Source organism: Scyliorhinus torazame, chromosome 15, assembly GCF_047496885.1.
Source record: "Scyliorhinus torazame isolate Kashiwa2021f chromosome 15, sScyTor2.1, whole genome shotgun sequence".
Classification (NCBI taxonomy): domain Eukaryota; kingdom Metazoa; phylum Chordata; class Chondrichthyes; order Carcharhiniformes; family Scyliorhinidae; genus Scyliorhinus; species Scyliorhinus torazame.
Genome location: NC_092721.1, coordinates 141,906,098 through 141,921,861, shown reverse-complemented (window position 1 = coordinate 141,921,861; position 15,764 = coordinate 141,906,098). Strand labels below are relative to the sequence as shown.

The 15,764-nt window shown below is 43.2% G+C and overlaps 1 protein-coding gene across 2 annotated transcripts in view; it reads left to right on the top strand.

Annotated features, from left to right (window-relative positions):
• Positions 1–302: 302 nt before the first annotated feature.
• The window catches only part of micu2 (mitochondrial calcium uptake 2), a 736,923-nt gene continuing 721,461 nt past the window's right edge, over positions 303–15,764 (top strand). The window contains exon 1 of one of the 2 annotated variants that reach the window (XM_072476850.1): positions 303–553. In XM_072476850.1, coding sequence (XP_072332951.1) covers positions 323–553 — 231 coding nt within the window. In that variant the 5' untranslated portion in view covers positions 303–322. The remainder of the gene's footprint in view (positions 554–15,764) is intronic. The other variant, XM_072476849.1, reaches the window with a different exon arrangement.

Genomic DNA, 15,764 nt, shown 5'->3' with positions numbered 1-15,764 from the left:
AGGCGAATTGTACAAATGCAGTTAAAGGAAAGCTGAGATATAGATAAATGGGTGAGAATGGAATAGAGGGTTGGATGAGAAAGGATGGGACAAAATGAGGGATCATGAGCTGGGTGGCATTTGCTGTGGGCTGGTGGCAAGAGCCTGCACGTATATCAGAATAATTGAGATGCTTTTTTTAAAGCAAGAGAGTGGAGGTAACATTGTCCGGTTGACCAGCCCATGTGGTGACTCTGCAGATGCTGCACTCAGGGCTGCAGCTGGTGCGGGATGACAGGCTCCCTCTCTCTCTCTCGCGAGACCTCTCCACATTTCCGGGAAGATGGCCACTTGGAGATTGTTCTCTTTGATCCTCAGGGAATCGGCAGCAACTTGGAGCGGCCTGAGGAGCGCCGTGAGCCGGAGGAGGCTGAGTCCCGGGCTCTTGCTGGGATTTGGAGCTGCCGGTGCCGGGGCGGTGCTGGCCGGGGGCCTGGGCTTTCACAAGGGGAAACATCACTGGTGGAGCGGCGGCGGGGGCGGCCTGAGCAGCGTGTACGCTGCCGAGCAACAGGTAAGGCAACAAGCCGCACTCACCTCCTGTCACTGAGACTGGGCTGACACACTGATACCAGAGAGTGACAGCTCGAGGGGCTCTCAACTTCAGCCCAGCAACTTCATACATGTCAGAAAGTACCGCAAGGAGAGTGGGTTAGTCCAGCTTCAGGGCAAACATAAACTTAAAATTACTGGTTGCAGTTCGTCTCGATGCAGTTTACTTTTTAAGTACTTCCAACGCACAACTGTCGCACTCAGTTGGTTGATAAGGATATGTCGTTTGTCTATAATGGCGAGGGGTACATAATACACTCGTTAGGCATGTGTTTCTATTGTGCAGTTCAGTGTGTTTTGTGATTCTCTAGGTAGAGAATACCATTCTGCTTTAAACAGATAGCTTTTGTATATGCTAACTACAAGTCAAGCATTTCAAAAGTGCCATCTGTAGGTCAGGGATTAAAACCTCAATCCAGGATTTAAGAGCATAACGTGAGACCGTATTTACCTATTAAAGTGGTGCAGATGGACATAAAAATCAAAGGCGCCATTCAAAGAAGACCTAGAGTTCTACTGACTATCTGGTTAATGTTTATCGCTCAATCGACATCACTTAAGTAGCCTTTTTCTCAGTTGACTGCCACATTTGCTTAAATTATCACATTGACTGCACTTTGATTTGTTGTGTGACAGACTAAAACCACGATGAGATGCTATATGAAAGGAAGTTTGCTCTCCCTTTTCCATTTTTTGTTTTTTTGTTGTCAATGTAAATGTTAATACTTGTATAATCTATTATTACGAAATGTATTACAAGTCGCAAAACAACATGTGTGTTGCAATGCAATAATAAAAGTAGTGAGCAAATAGGATATATAATTATTTCAATACTTTGTATTAAACATTTGATGTTAAAAGTTAACATACTTAGTTAATGTTTTGTTCATTCAAATGATTTGAATTCAAATTCGTTTTTTGTGTAAGGATTCAAAGATTTTGTAGTATGAATTATAGGGGAGGCGGTGGCGTAGTGGTATTGCCACTGGACTAGTAAACCAGAGGCCCAGAGTAATGCTCTGGGAATCCAGATTCAAATCCTGTCACTGCAGATGGTGAAATTTGAATTCAATTAAAAAAAATCTGGAATTAAAAGTCTAATGATGACTATGAAACCATTGTCGATTGTCGTAAAAACCCATCTGGTTCATTGTTGTCATTTAGGGAAGGAAATCTGTCACCCTTACCTGGTCTGGCCTATATGTGACTCCAGACCCACGGCAATGTGATTGACTGTTAATTGCCCCCTCAAGGGCAATTAGGGATGGGCAATAAATGCTGGCAGAGCCTGTGATGCCCATGTCCCATGAACAAATAATTAAGCAACTTGAGTAAAGCAGTCCAGAAGTTTTTGTTGCACAATTTTATTTGAATTAAGCAATTAAAATTATGAAGCATAGCCTGTATAACCTTTAATGTGGCACTTCACATGACGTTGAAACAATATTCTGTTTATATGCAGTACAGGACAATGAAAAGTATGCTTGTTATGGAATTATGTCAGCAGTGACTAACCACTGGATTCATGATCAGTTTTGTGTTTGAATATTGCTGAAAAGAGAGTCATGTTGCCAAAGCTTTTGATCTTGCACTGATCAGGACAAATGCAAGAGTGCAAAATTTCAGATGATCACCACAACACACATACATATGAATTAAAAGAAGGAGTGTTATGTGCAGTTTTGCCTCCTTACCTTAGAAAGGATACACTTGCCATTGAGGGAATGCAGTGAGAAGTTCTCCAGACTGATTCCTGGGCTGGCAGGATTGTCATATGAGGAGAGATTGGGTAGACTGGGCCTGTAAAGTAAAGTTGCCATTGACCCAGATGACCATAGGCTACTTTCCCCTTTTGAGGAAGAGAATTGACTGGAGGTGATTAACGTGAGGATCACCACACCTCCGGCAAGGTTGAGAAGGCAAGCCTTCTTGAATAATGGGAGCCGGTACCGGAATTGAACCTGTGCTGTTGGCCTTACTCTGCATCATGAAACCAGCCGACCAGCCAACTGAGTTAAACCTCAGAAGTTGGTGAACTGTAGAAGGCTGTGGAGGCCAAGTCACTGACTATTTTAATGAGAAAAAAGATTTCTAGACGCTAAAATCATTGGGGAGCGACTGGGAGCAAGTTGTTGAGATAAAGAATCAGCCATGATCATATTGAAAGGTGGAGCAAGATTGAAGGGAGACCCCTTATTTAATAATCTTTATCTTTAGTGTCACAAGTAAGCGTACATTAACACTGCAATTAAATTACTGTGAAAAGCCCTTAGTCATTACATTCCGGCGCCTGTTTGGGTACACAGAGGGAAAATTCAGAATGTCCAAATTACTAATAGCACTCTTTCAGGACTTGTGGGAAGAAACCGGAGCACCCAGAGGAAACCCATGCAGACACGGGGAGAACGTGCAGATTCTGCACAGACAGTGACCCAGACCGGGAATCAAACCTGGGACTCTGGCATTGTGAAGCCAGAGTGCACTAATTCTAGTTTCTCCCACAAAAGAAAACATCCTTTCAGCATCCACTTTGTCAAGGCCCCTCAGGATCTTATATTTCAATAAGGTGACTGTTCAAATATTCTAAACTCAAATGGATACAGGTCCAGCCAACCTCTCTACATATGATAACCCCCCAACCCAGGTATCAATTGAGTGAACCTTCTTTGAACTGCTTCTCACACATTTATATCCTTTCTTAAATAAGGAGACCAAAACTGTACTCTAGATGCCATCTCACCAGTGGCCTGTGGTACTGTAGCAAAGCATCCTTGCTTTTATATTCGATTCCCTATGCGACAAAAAGCAACATTCTATTGGGCTTCCGAATCACTTGCTGTACCAGCACTCTAACCCTTCCTGATTCCTGTACCAGGACACCTAAATCCTTCTGTACCCCCAGAGTTCTGTATCTCTCCATTTAAGTAATATGCTGCTCTTCTATTCTCCTTGCCAAAGTGGACAAGTTGACATTTTCCTACATTATACTCCAGGTGCCAATTTTTTTCCACTCACTTAACCTACCTATGTCCCTTTGCAGACTTCTTATGCCCTCTTTAGAACTTACTATTCTACCTACCTTTGTGTCATCAGCAAATGTAGCAGCCATACATTCAGGCCCTTCATTCAAGATAGAATGATAGAAATTGTAAATAGATGAGGCCCCAGCACTAATTCCTGTGTCACTCCACTCATCACATCTTGCCAACCTGAAAAGACCCATTTATCCTTACTCTCTTCTTCCTGTTAACTAACCAATCATTGATCCATGCTAATATGTTATCCCCTGCATCAGGGGAGGCACAGTGATTAGCACTGCTGCCTCATAGCGGCAGGGTCCTGGGTTCAATTCCGGCCTTGGGTGACTGTGTGGAGTTTGCATTTTCTCCCTGTGTCTGTGTGGGTTTCTTCCGGATGCTCCGGTTTCCTCCCACAGTCCAAAGATGTACAGGTTAGGTGGATTGGCCCTGTTAAGTTACTACTTAGTGTTCAAAGATGTGCAGGTTAGGAGGGGTTGCGGTATAGGGTGGGGAGTGGGCCTAGGTGGGGTGTTCTTTCAGAGAGTCGGTGCAAACTTGATGGGCCAAATGGCCTCCTCCTGCACTATGGGGATTCTATGATCATGAGCCCTTATGTTGCCTAATAACCTTATGAGCTGCCACCTTGTCAAATGCTTCCTGGACATCCAAGTACAGCACACCCATAGGTTCCGCTTTGGCCAATTTTTTTTTTTTTTTTTTCATAGAATTTACAGTGCAGAAGGAGGCCATTCGGCCCATCGAGTCTGCACCGGCTCTTGGAAAGAGCACCCTACCCAAGCCCACACCTCCACCCTATCCCCATAACCCAGTAACCCCACCCAACACTAAGGGCAATTTTGGACACTAAGGACAATTTAACATGGCCAATCCACCTCACCTGCACATCTTTGGACTGTGGGAGGAAACCGGAGCACCCGGAGGAAACCCACGCACACACGGGGAGGACGTGCAGACTCTGCACAGACAGTGACCCAAGCCGGGAATCGAACCTGGGACCCTGGAGCTGTGAAGCAATTGTGCTATCCACTATGCTACCGTGCTGCCCCACTTGCTTGTTTATTCGCTTGTTAATTTGCTTGTTAATTCCGCAAAGAACTTCAATAAATTAGTCAAACATGTTTCCCTTGCACAAAACCATGCTGGCTTTGACTGATTGCATTGAGATTTCTAAGTGTCTTGCTCTAACTTCTTTAATAATAGATTGAAACAGTTTCCCTACCACAGATGTTAAACTCACTGGACTGTAGTTTTCTGCTTTCAGTTTTCTTTCTTCCTGGAATAGAGGAATCATATTTGCTATTCTGCAATCTATGGGACATTTCCTGAATCTAGGGAATTTAGGAAAATTGAAACCAATGCACTTACTATCTCAGCAGCCACTTCTTTTAAGACCTTAGGACAGAACCTGGTGACTTGTAGGCTTTTAGTTTTGATAATTTGGTCAGTATCCTTTCCCTGGTGATTGAAATTGTTTTAAGTTCCTACGCCCCCTCCCAATTCACAGTTATTTATGGGATATTATTTGCAACTTCTACAGTGAAGAGAGATGCAAAATATCTGTCCAGTTCATCTGCCATTTCCTTATTTTCCATTAATTCCCCATTCTCAGACTAAGGGTGGGATTTACCGACTACCTCACCGCATGTTTATTGGCGGGGGAGGCAGACCGCCAGTGGGATCTACCGGTCCCGCTGTTGTCAATGGAATTTCCCGTTGACAGCACCCCTCATTGCAGGGAAACCCGTGCACCGATGTGGGACCAGAACCGCCGGTGTGAACAGCCAGTAAATTCTGCCCCAACACTCACTTTACCTTTTCCTTTTTAAATACCTGTAGAGACTCTTACTATCTGTTTTTATATTTCTGGCTAGCTTTCTGTTGTACTCTAATTTCTCTCCCCTTATTAAACTTTGAGGTTTTTTTCTGTCCAATCTTCTGACCTACCACTCATCTTTGCAGAATTATAACCTTTTTCTGTCAATTTGACATAATCTTTAACTTCTTTAGTTAGCCATGGATGGTGTATCCTTCCTGTAGAGTCTTGCTTTCTCACTGGAGCAAAGTGTTCTAATTGGTTCAAGTCGACTTTGATTGGCCAAGATGTTGCCGTGGCGAAAGCAGCAGGGAACTCTAGACTTCCTAAGTTCCTGAAATATTCAAAAGGAATGCAAGGCTTGAGCATATTCCTTTTGTTTGCAGAGAACTGGTCCCTGTATGAACATATGTCACTTCTAACAAGGATAAATGAGCCACATTACAAGCTCGATTAATTGTCTTAATTTGGTTGTTCGTGAAGCTATTATAACACTCAGGATTGTCCAGCAAGTGCTGCCCAATTGCGGAATCACATCTAACAGTAGATGTTTTGATTTGGATTTTGCAAGCGCAGACTGTTTGAGTACAATTTGTACTCTGTCATTACAAACAATCAACAGAACATGCTGTTTGATTCAATAAGCCTACAGTCCCCCTTTACTTCCTCCTCTAAACAACTCATTTACCTGACCCTCCAAGCACCACCTGCCCCATATATGATAGTCTGCAGATTGTGCATTAGATTTATCAGTCATCTCAGAACCCATCAAACCGGTGTGGAAACGGATCATCCACGATCCCAAGGGACTATGAAGTATAAAGAGAATGTTTTGCTCATCAGTTTAGTGGTCTAGCCTTAACATAATGTAATTCCAAATTAATTGCTCTTTCACTATTCAGTTGAGTCTTATGAGCACTTCAATTAAATGGATGAAAGGGAGATATACTCTAAACACTCTAAGTTGTTAGATGTAAATCTATAATAAGAAAGAATGAACTTGTATTTGTATAACATTCAAAAGCACGTTACAACCAATTAAATACTTTTGCAGTGTGGTCACTTTCGTAATGTTAGTAAAACATGCCAGCTGATGTGTGCAGAGCAAGGTCCCATAAATAACAAAGAGAAAATGATCAGATAATTTGTTTTAAGTGTTGTTGGTTGTGGAATAAATATTGTCCAGGACATTGAGCCTTGGTTTAAAGTCTCTTTCGAAAACCGCACCTCTGACAATGATGCATTCTTCAGTACTGCATTGGAGTGTCAGTCTTGTCAGAAGGGGAACTTGAACTCGCAGCCTTCCGACTCAGTGGCTACCACTGAACCATAGCCAACAGCCACATCGGCAGTGAATAAAGGATAATGCATGGTATCACATTAAAGCTACAGTATTTTATTGTCACAGAATGAGAGGGTGCAGATTTCACTCTGTGCTCTTCTTTGCTGTTGTATGGAAGCTCCCCTACTCTGCCAATCAATTAATTTTAGTAAAAGAAGAATGGGGAAGGAAATATCTCCCCTGTGAATATTGAGTGACAATCCATGAAAGGGCATGGAGGTAGGAGCAAGTTACAAGATCGTAACATATCACTGGTTGATTCCTACAAGGGCAAAGCTTTATAAATTATCAAGATGCATTTACCCTTAAAGTACAGAATCTGGCATGTATTTATAGGAAACAATCAGATGGTGCTCATTGTAGACGTTTGGCTGGTGATGAATGCCATGGCAGTAGACTTTGTTGCTCTGGAGTTGTGAATCAATTTGTGGAAGCAAGAACAGTTTTTCATGTGTGGTTAATTTTTCCTTATGGTTTAAGCTCTGTGATGTTACAGTATGTTTAAAGGTTCAGGCATATGCCATTTTTGATTAGCTTCAGATGTGTATCAACCCAGTTGGCAATATAACTTGGGCATTGACTCATTGAACTGATTTTCTAAGTGCATTGAAAGTGGTGATGTTAGGTTACCTCTCATAGGTAGTCTTGCCTTCTTTCACATTTGCATTAGATCTATCGGGTGCGATCTACCGGCCGCGTTGTACCCGAATAGAAGGGGAGGTGGCACGGCCAGGCTGGTAGGGGCACTACTGGTGGTGTCAAGCCAACATGGTGTCCGTGCCGGGGATTGGGCCTGGGGGGATTCCCTGCCAGTATGTGGTGGGGTGTGGGGGGTCTTGAGGACCCCCCTACAGGTGAGTTAGGGGGTGTCCGGGGATTATGTCCGGAGGGTGGGGGGGTGGGTTTGTGAGATCGAGGCACCATTTTTAAATGACGCCCCGATCCCTTCTGCATTGAGGAGCACCACTCATTGGAGATCCTCAGTGCTGGAAATGAGTGCAGCCTTGGCAGAGCGGTCCCCACCGGAGCATGAATACAAGACACAGGCCGATAGACAGCGGGCTACAAGCGCCAGGAATAACCTCGCTAATCCCACCCAGAATGGCACTCTGTTTTATTTTGGTTAAATCTGTGGCACAGTTGGGAATACACGCACCTCTGAATCACAATGTTCCAGGTTCAAGTCCTGCCCAGGGCTGAAGTACAGAGATCAAGGCTGACACTTCAGTTCAGTACAGAGTTGCACCATTGAAGGTGGGACATTAAACTGAGGCATATCCGCCTGTTTGGGTGGATGTAAAATATGCCATTGCACTTTTTAGAAAATGAGCAGGTGAGTTACCCCCTATCACACCACCTTGGTGTCATGATCCATGCTTTGCCCCTTAACCATCATCGCAAAAAACTGATTATCTGGTCAATATCTCATTGCTGTTTCATTCACAAAAAATAAATGTAAGCATAATGCAGACGTTAGTCTGTGATACCAACAGAACCAAATGAGAAACTTAGTGCACCATTGCATTTTAAAGGTGTCCTGACCTCTGAAAACAGCCTGTTGTAAGAATGCATTGGCAGTATTAACTTGGTTTTGCCAATGCAGTTCAAACATTATTGCTACATCTCAAGCATTTTCTGTTCCTGTGTCTGGTCATCTCTGGTTCCATTGTAAGTTAGCTCCTGTTTCAATTTGATTACTTCCAATCTTTTGAATGGAAACCGGGATTGAACCCGGGTCTGCGCCGCCGTGAGGCAACAGCGCCATCGTGCCACCCAAGTGAAAATAAACAAGAAGAGCAAAGTCAGCAAATTTTGTTAGAGTACAAATATTAATTTGAAATTTGTTACAGTACAAATATTAATTCTGGCATTCCAATGTGTGAGGTTTACATTTCCTCCAGAGGCACAAAACAGGGCAAACGTTATTTCATGAATTTCATACGCAGCATTCCATTTTACATTAAATGTATTCAGTTTTCTTAAGAAATCAAGCTGATGGCTAAAAGAACTTGCAAAAATATTTGGAGTCATTTCCGAGCTATATAGACTGCACATCTGATTCGTATGTAGCTCAACTCTTTTCAGTTCTTTTAAGTTGCTGATTTGTGAATATGAAATCTGGGCCTGCATGCACAGGTGTAATGTGTAAAGTGTAATGTAATGGAGAAAATCCGAGCCTCCACGCCGAAATCGCGCTCGGGTCCGACGCCGGGACGCGATTCTCTGGCGACCGGAGAATCACTGCCAGCCGCGCGTAGTTGCCGCAGCGCCGGTCAGGGGCCATTGAAAGAGGCCCCCACGGTGATTCTCTGCGGTCAACCGGCCGAGTTCCCGCCAGCGTTGTTCTAACATGGTTCCTCCCGGTGGGGGCTCGGACACGCGGCCGTGGTGGCCGTCCTGCTGGGGGGGCTGGGGGGGGCGGGGGGGGGGGGGGATCAGACTCCGGGGGGCCCTCCACGATGGCCAAACCCGTGATTGGGGGCTACCGATCGGCTGGCGTGCGTGATCCGAGGGGGGGGCCTAACTTCTTCCACGCCGGCCCGCTGTGTGGCTATGCCCTGTTGCGCGGGCACGGCACGCAAGGGGCGCCGCGTGCATGCATGGACCTGCGGCCGGCCGCTGCCGCATGAGCGGGCCCGCACTAGCAGTGCAGGGCCGCGTATTGGCGCCAGAAATGCGTGGAGCACTCCGCCGCCGTGCTGGCCCCCTGTGGGTTTCAGGATCGCTGGGCCAAGAGGCCCGTTGACACTGGCGTGAAACACTCCGGTGTTTATGCCAGTGTCAACGCTGAGCCGCATTTTTGCAGAATCCCAGCCCCAATATAGACAGTTTAACAAATATCTTGCGGTGCTGCTTACAATAAATCAGAATGCTCACTGTTTTATGAAGACAGAAGCACTAAAGCAAAATTATACTTATGAAGATTAGGTATGCGTCTCTTTAAAGTTACAAATCTAATTATTATGGAGTACATCTATTGGATAAATTCAGATGGAAATCAATTAAGAGCATTGAGCTATTCTGCCTCCATATTTTGTGTTCTTTATCTTTTTGTTTCAAAAAGTAATACACCACTTTGTAGAAATATGAGGGATTAGAAATATATAAATTTTAATCCGCTTTCCACACTTTCCCATTCCCTAAATTCCAATTATTGTTGAATACTTTTAAGGGCAATTCAGTTTCTTCCATGTGTAAGTAGTAATATTAAAATACTGAAAGTTGTGAATCTACATAGGGATCGAAGAGTTAACAATCTAAATTCTCTGAAGTTGAGTACAGGTAGATAATGTCATTAAAAAGTCCAACATAGGGCAGCACAGTGGCGCAGTGGTAGCACTGCAGTCTCACAGCGCTGAGGTCCCAGGTTCGATCCCGGCTCTGGGTCACTGTCCGTGTGGAGTTTGCACATTCTCCCAGTGCTTGTGTGGGTTTCACCCCCACAACCCAAAGATGTGAAGGGTAGGTGGATTGAACATGCTAAATTGCCCCTTAATTGGAAAATGAATTGGGTACTCTAAATTTATAAAAGAAAAATTCCAACATGAATCTGGGTTCTGTAAGAGGTGCAGGGTATAAGAGTAAAGAAATAGTACATTTATATAAAACATTGGTTAGGTCACATTTGGAATACAATGTGAGGTTTTGAGCATCCCATTGTCAAAAACATGATAAAGCCATAGAGAGGATGAGTTCATCAGGATGATGAGAAACTATAGTTATTGAGGACTGAATTGAAATATTAAGACTATTTCCATTAGAGAAAGGTGGAGACAGTGAATAAAGATTTTAATGGCATTTTTATAACCGTGTCCCCAATTATAACCTAGCCAACATTATGTACAAATATACTCCTACTTAATTCTCGGGCACAATGAAAGGCACTAACAGAGTGAATAGAAAAACAACACAACAAATTGTATTTATATAGCACTTTTAACGTAATCAAACATCCCAAAAATGCTCATGGAGGATTTTTTAAATTAAAAAAATGACACCAAGCCACATAGAATCATAGAATCCCTACAGTGCAGATGGAGGTCATTCGGCCATTTTGTCTGCACCGGCCCTCTGAAAGAGCATCCTACCTGGGCCTAATGCTTCACCCTATCCCCACCTAGGGGCGATTTAGCATAGTCAATCCACCTAACTTGGACATCTTTGGACTTTGGGAGGAGACTGGAGCACCCGGATTAAACCCACGCAGACATGGGAAGAATGTGCAAACTCTACACGGTCACCCGAGGTCAGAATCGGACCCGGGACTCTGGCGCTTGGTGCTAACCACTGTGCCACCATGCCACCCCGCATAAGGAAATATTAGGATAGATGACCAAAAGCTTGGTCAGTAAGGTAGGTTTTAAGGAATGTCTTAAAGGAGGAAAGTGATGTAGAGAAAAGGAGATTCAGGGGAGGAATTCCAGAATTTGGGATTTTGGCGACAGAAGACACGACTACCAATCGTGAAGTGATTAAAATCAGGGATGCTCAAGAGGTTAAAATTATAGAAAGGCAGATATCTCAGAAGATTGTAGGGCTGGAGGTTATTGCAAATATAGAGGGGCCAGGCTATTCAGGGATTTGAAAACATGAATTTTAAATTCGGGGAATTGCATAACTGCAAATCAGTGTGGGTCAGCATGTAGAGGTGTGTTGGGTGAATGGAATCTGATGGGAGTTGGGACAGGGCAGTGGAACTTTGGAAGATCCCAAGTTAACAGAGGGAGGCTGGCCAGAAAGGTTACATAGTTAAGTCTAGGAGTAACAAAGGCATGGATGACGGTTTCAGTATCAAAAGAGCTGAGGCAGGGGCAGAGACAGGTTCACAACCTGGAAATAGGTAGTCTTAGTGATGGCATGGATATGCACCCAAAAGCTTGCCTTGGGGTCAAGTATAGTCTGGTCCAGCTAAGACAGTAGCCAGGGGCAGGAATAGAATCAGTGGCTAGAGAATGGAGTTTGGGTGAGGATCAAAGACGATGCCTTCAGTCTTCCCAATATTTAATTGGAGGAAATTTCTCCTTATCATAGATTATCATAGAATTTACAGTGGAGAAGGAGGCCATTCGGCCCATCGAGTCTGCACCGGCTCTTGGAAAGGTCAACACCTCCACCCTATCCCCATAACCCAGTAACCCCACCCAACACTAAGGGCAATTTTGGACACTAAGGGCAATTTATCATGGCCAATCCACCTAACCTGCACATCTTTGGACTGTGGGAGGAGGCCGGAGCACCCGGAGGAAACCCACGCACACACGGGGAGGATGTGCAGACTCTGTGACTGAATGTCAGCATACATGTGGAAACTGTCGCTGCGCTTTCAGAAATAGGCGGGATGATGCTGGAATAGTGAACAGTTTTCACAAATGTAGAGCAGGACCTGATTCAGCATTATCTGATCCAGCCTGATAGGGCAGGGAATGACTAAACCAGTTGTCTACTATATCTATTTAAGTCTGTGTCTTTGTTCTGTGGTTAGGTAGTCAGTGCAAAGAGTCATCAAACTAAAACCCTCACTAAGAGGTAGGGAGAGAGGTCAGGAAAGTTTCCTTTTACACAAATGGTTGTTGGAGCATGGAGCTTTGCCACAGGGAATATTTGAGGCAGAAGTATTGCAATTCTTTGAACAAAATTGGTATAAATATTCAAAGCAGCTGAAATACAATTTGAATAGAGAAAGAGAGAGCGGGGCAGTGGGATTGGTTTTTGATTGTTGAAGACAAGCAATTAATACAATAGGTCAAATGGCAACTACCTGTGTTTTAAACCTTTAAGAAACTTATTTTCCTTGTTGAAAATTATTTCCGTCAATTTTGTGAAAACTATTATTATAAATATTGATTTATGATGACGTTGAAACATTTTTATCAGCTTCTGAAAGCACACTAATGCACTTGCTCAAATCCAGTGCCGAGTGTTTAGATAATTTAGTACAATAAAAGTTTATCTCAAATTTGAGATGTCAAACTTTAAACCGAGTAAAAATATTTATGTCCATATAATTTTCTATTGTATTGATCTCAAGGTCACGTTTAATTCATGAACGTGTTGCATGAAAACTCCCGACTATTGCACAGAATTTCAGAAATGGGTACTGTTGTGAATCCGAATAAGATGAAAACAAATGTCACTTTTAATTTACCTCTGGTGTGGTATGAGTGAAGTAAGACTAGAAAGAAGACAAGAAAGCTGAAGTGTACTTTTCTATATTGATAATTTTCATTCAGAAAAGCATTTAGAGGACTGACTTTCTGTAGTTTAGACTAGATAAGAAATGGCTTTACATTTTTAATTAAGTTAGCAATGCAGCATGTAATAGAGACTCATACTTTATAATTTTGGATATTGCTGAAAAATGCATTTTGTCAAAGGTACCGCGATCTACCGCAAGTCTACTTTCACTGGTCAACACATTGAGATTTTTACAGATCCACATGTTGTACGATAGTTCTCATCGGCAACCTTGTCATTTGGTCACCATGCAAGCTTGATGCTGAAATAGGGTGCATCAAAGACATTGCTCGGGATAATGGCGACCCTGATCGGATCATTTTGTGCTGTATAGGACAGAAACTCATGAACAGGCCTCAGGTTATCACTTTCAGACCTTAAAAGTGCCCAATCTACCTCTGATTACCCTGGCAGGGAAAGGTATCTCAAAAATCTGAGCAACAGGTGAAGTGAGCTGTTTCATGCGCCTACTATACAGTAGCCGCACGAGTGGTACGTCCCAAATATTGCCAAGCAGCATGTTCCAGCTGCTGTTTGCAATGAGGAAGGTACAGACTGTACCCAACAGCCTGTGCTTACAAAACGCAAAACACAATATCCCAACATTAGATGTGATTCCGCCATTGGACGATATTTGCTAAATAATCCTCAGTGTGCTAAAATGTATGCTGACAACCAAGCTAAGATCATCAGTTGGGCTCACAGTGTGGCACATTTGTATGTACTGGAAGCTACATATATTAATACACTGGGCCCTGTTCTTTATAGACTTATTGTGCCTGTTTCAGCTCAACAAAATAAGTGATAGCCATTTGCTGGTTCATTCCCTAGGGCAATTCCATGATCAGTCAGAGTGACATAGCTTGGGTGGATTAAAGGGACATTAATTGTGGTTCTTTGTGCCTATATTACATCCAAAGGACAAATGTTTTATTCTCAAATGGAACTGATTGGGGAGAATCAATTTCTATTGATACTTCAGACAAAAGGAACGCAAGAAGGCACAATGCTACTGTTTGAATATTACAAAAGCTTAACTGTTTGTATTTCAAAGAGATTTTCTGTGGGATTAGGTTTAGGAAGAACACCACGCCAAGTGCAAGCCATTAGTCATCTGACTTTCTCAGATGTGTGAATAATGTGCCACTGCATTAAAGAACATTAATATTTGTTCTGGTTTCATTCAGCTGATAGGTGACCATAAAATAGTATAATTTCCTAGACTTGCCTCTCCAGACCAGCAGCCCTCAGGACAATTTCACACTCTTTGAAGCTGTTTAATGGGTAGTGGCTTCTTTATGGGGATCGGAACCCCTTCCATTATCCAGCAGTTCCTTTACGAGCACCAGACCTAGATCCAGACCCTCAGCCCTCCCATTAATCGACTCTTCTGCAGACCTTCTCCATTTCTCACTTCTCTTCCAAACTGCCTCCTCTCTATATAGTTGGTGAAGATGAAGCTGAAAGTCACCTACGGGACCAGCCAAAATAACTGCTTCAACTACTTCAAACCACTGGTTCTCTCCATTCCATCTTTGCTGTTCTTCCAACCACAGATTCTGTCTCTCGATGACCAGCAAGAACGGGTAAACCTGCGATCGAAGGAGCTGAAACAGTGAGCATGGGAAGGACAGAATCTGTGATTGGAGGAGCAGTTCCAAGCATTTTATGTCTCCGGTTTTATCTAATTTTTACTCCGCCTTGTTTTCTGTGTGGGTTATTTTGGGGCTTATGAGGGTAAATTTGGATGCCACTCCTGTATGTTTTGAACCCTGGTTTCTGATCAGTGGTGTTCCCCCCACCCCCAACATATTTTAAAAATTCATCCATGGGATGTGGGCACCGCATCCATAATTTCTGAACATGAACGAGATGGGGAGCTGCCTTGAACCACTGCAGTCCATGTGGTATAGGTACTCCCACTGTGCTGTTGGGGAGGGTGTTTGGGGATTTTGACCCAATTATAGCGAAAGAAAGGCGATGCATTGTGAGTGGCTTGGACGGGAACTTCTAGGTGGTGGTGTTCCCATGTGCCCGCAGTTGGTGGAGCGTTCAGCAGTGGTAATAACATTCAGCTCCGGAGGCAAGTGGCAATGGCAGAATGTAAACTGAGCATTAGTGGAGAATCTGTGCCATTTGATGAATCTTTCCATCATTGTGCTGCTGGTTGTTTGGCTGATGGCATGGTAATTGGCTGGGTTGGATTTAATTTCTTTCTCTATCGGACATAGCTGAGCAATTTTCCAGATTGTGCACAGATGCCAGTGCTGAAACAACTGGCGTACAGATATTCTAGACCACAGATATCCAGCTGAAATATTGTTGAGACTTGCAACCTTTGCTTAGTTGGCCTCTACTGATGATGCTGGATATGACAAAATGGCAGAATTTTGATCTGATCCTATAATTGTGGGATTGCTATCCCGGTCTCTCGCTTGCTATCTACGCTCTCTAGCATGCGTATCGTTCTGTGCCGAAACAGAATATTTTCATGTATGTTTGGTGCAGATTCTATCATTTATGCACTCCTCATTGAATCAGGTTTTTTTAAAAAAATATATATTTTATTGAAATTTTTTTCCCTGAGCAACATTTTTCCCGCTTACAAAACAAGCGAAACGATAACAGTAACAAAACAGAAATTTTTAAACTTTTTAACAATAATAATAATAGTAGTAATAATATACAAGTAACAAAACCTCGTACTCTATTGATCTATACTCAACTGCCTTCCCCCCCCCCC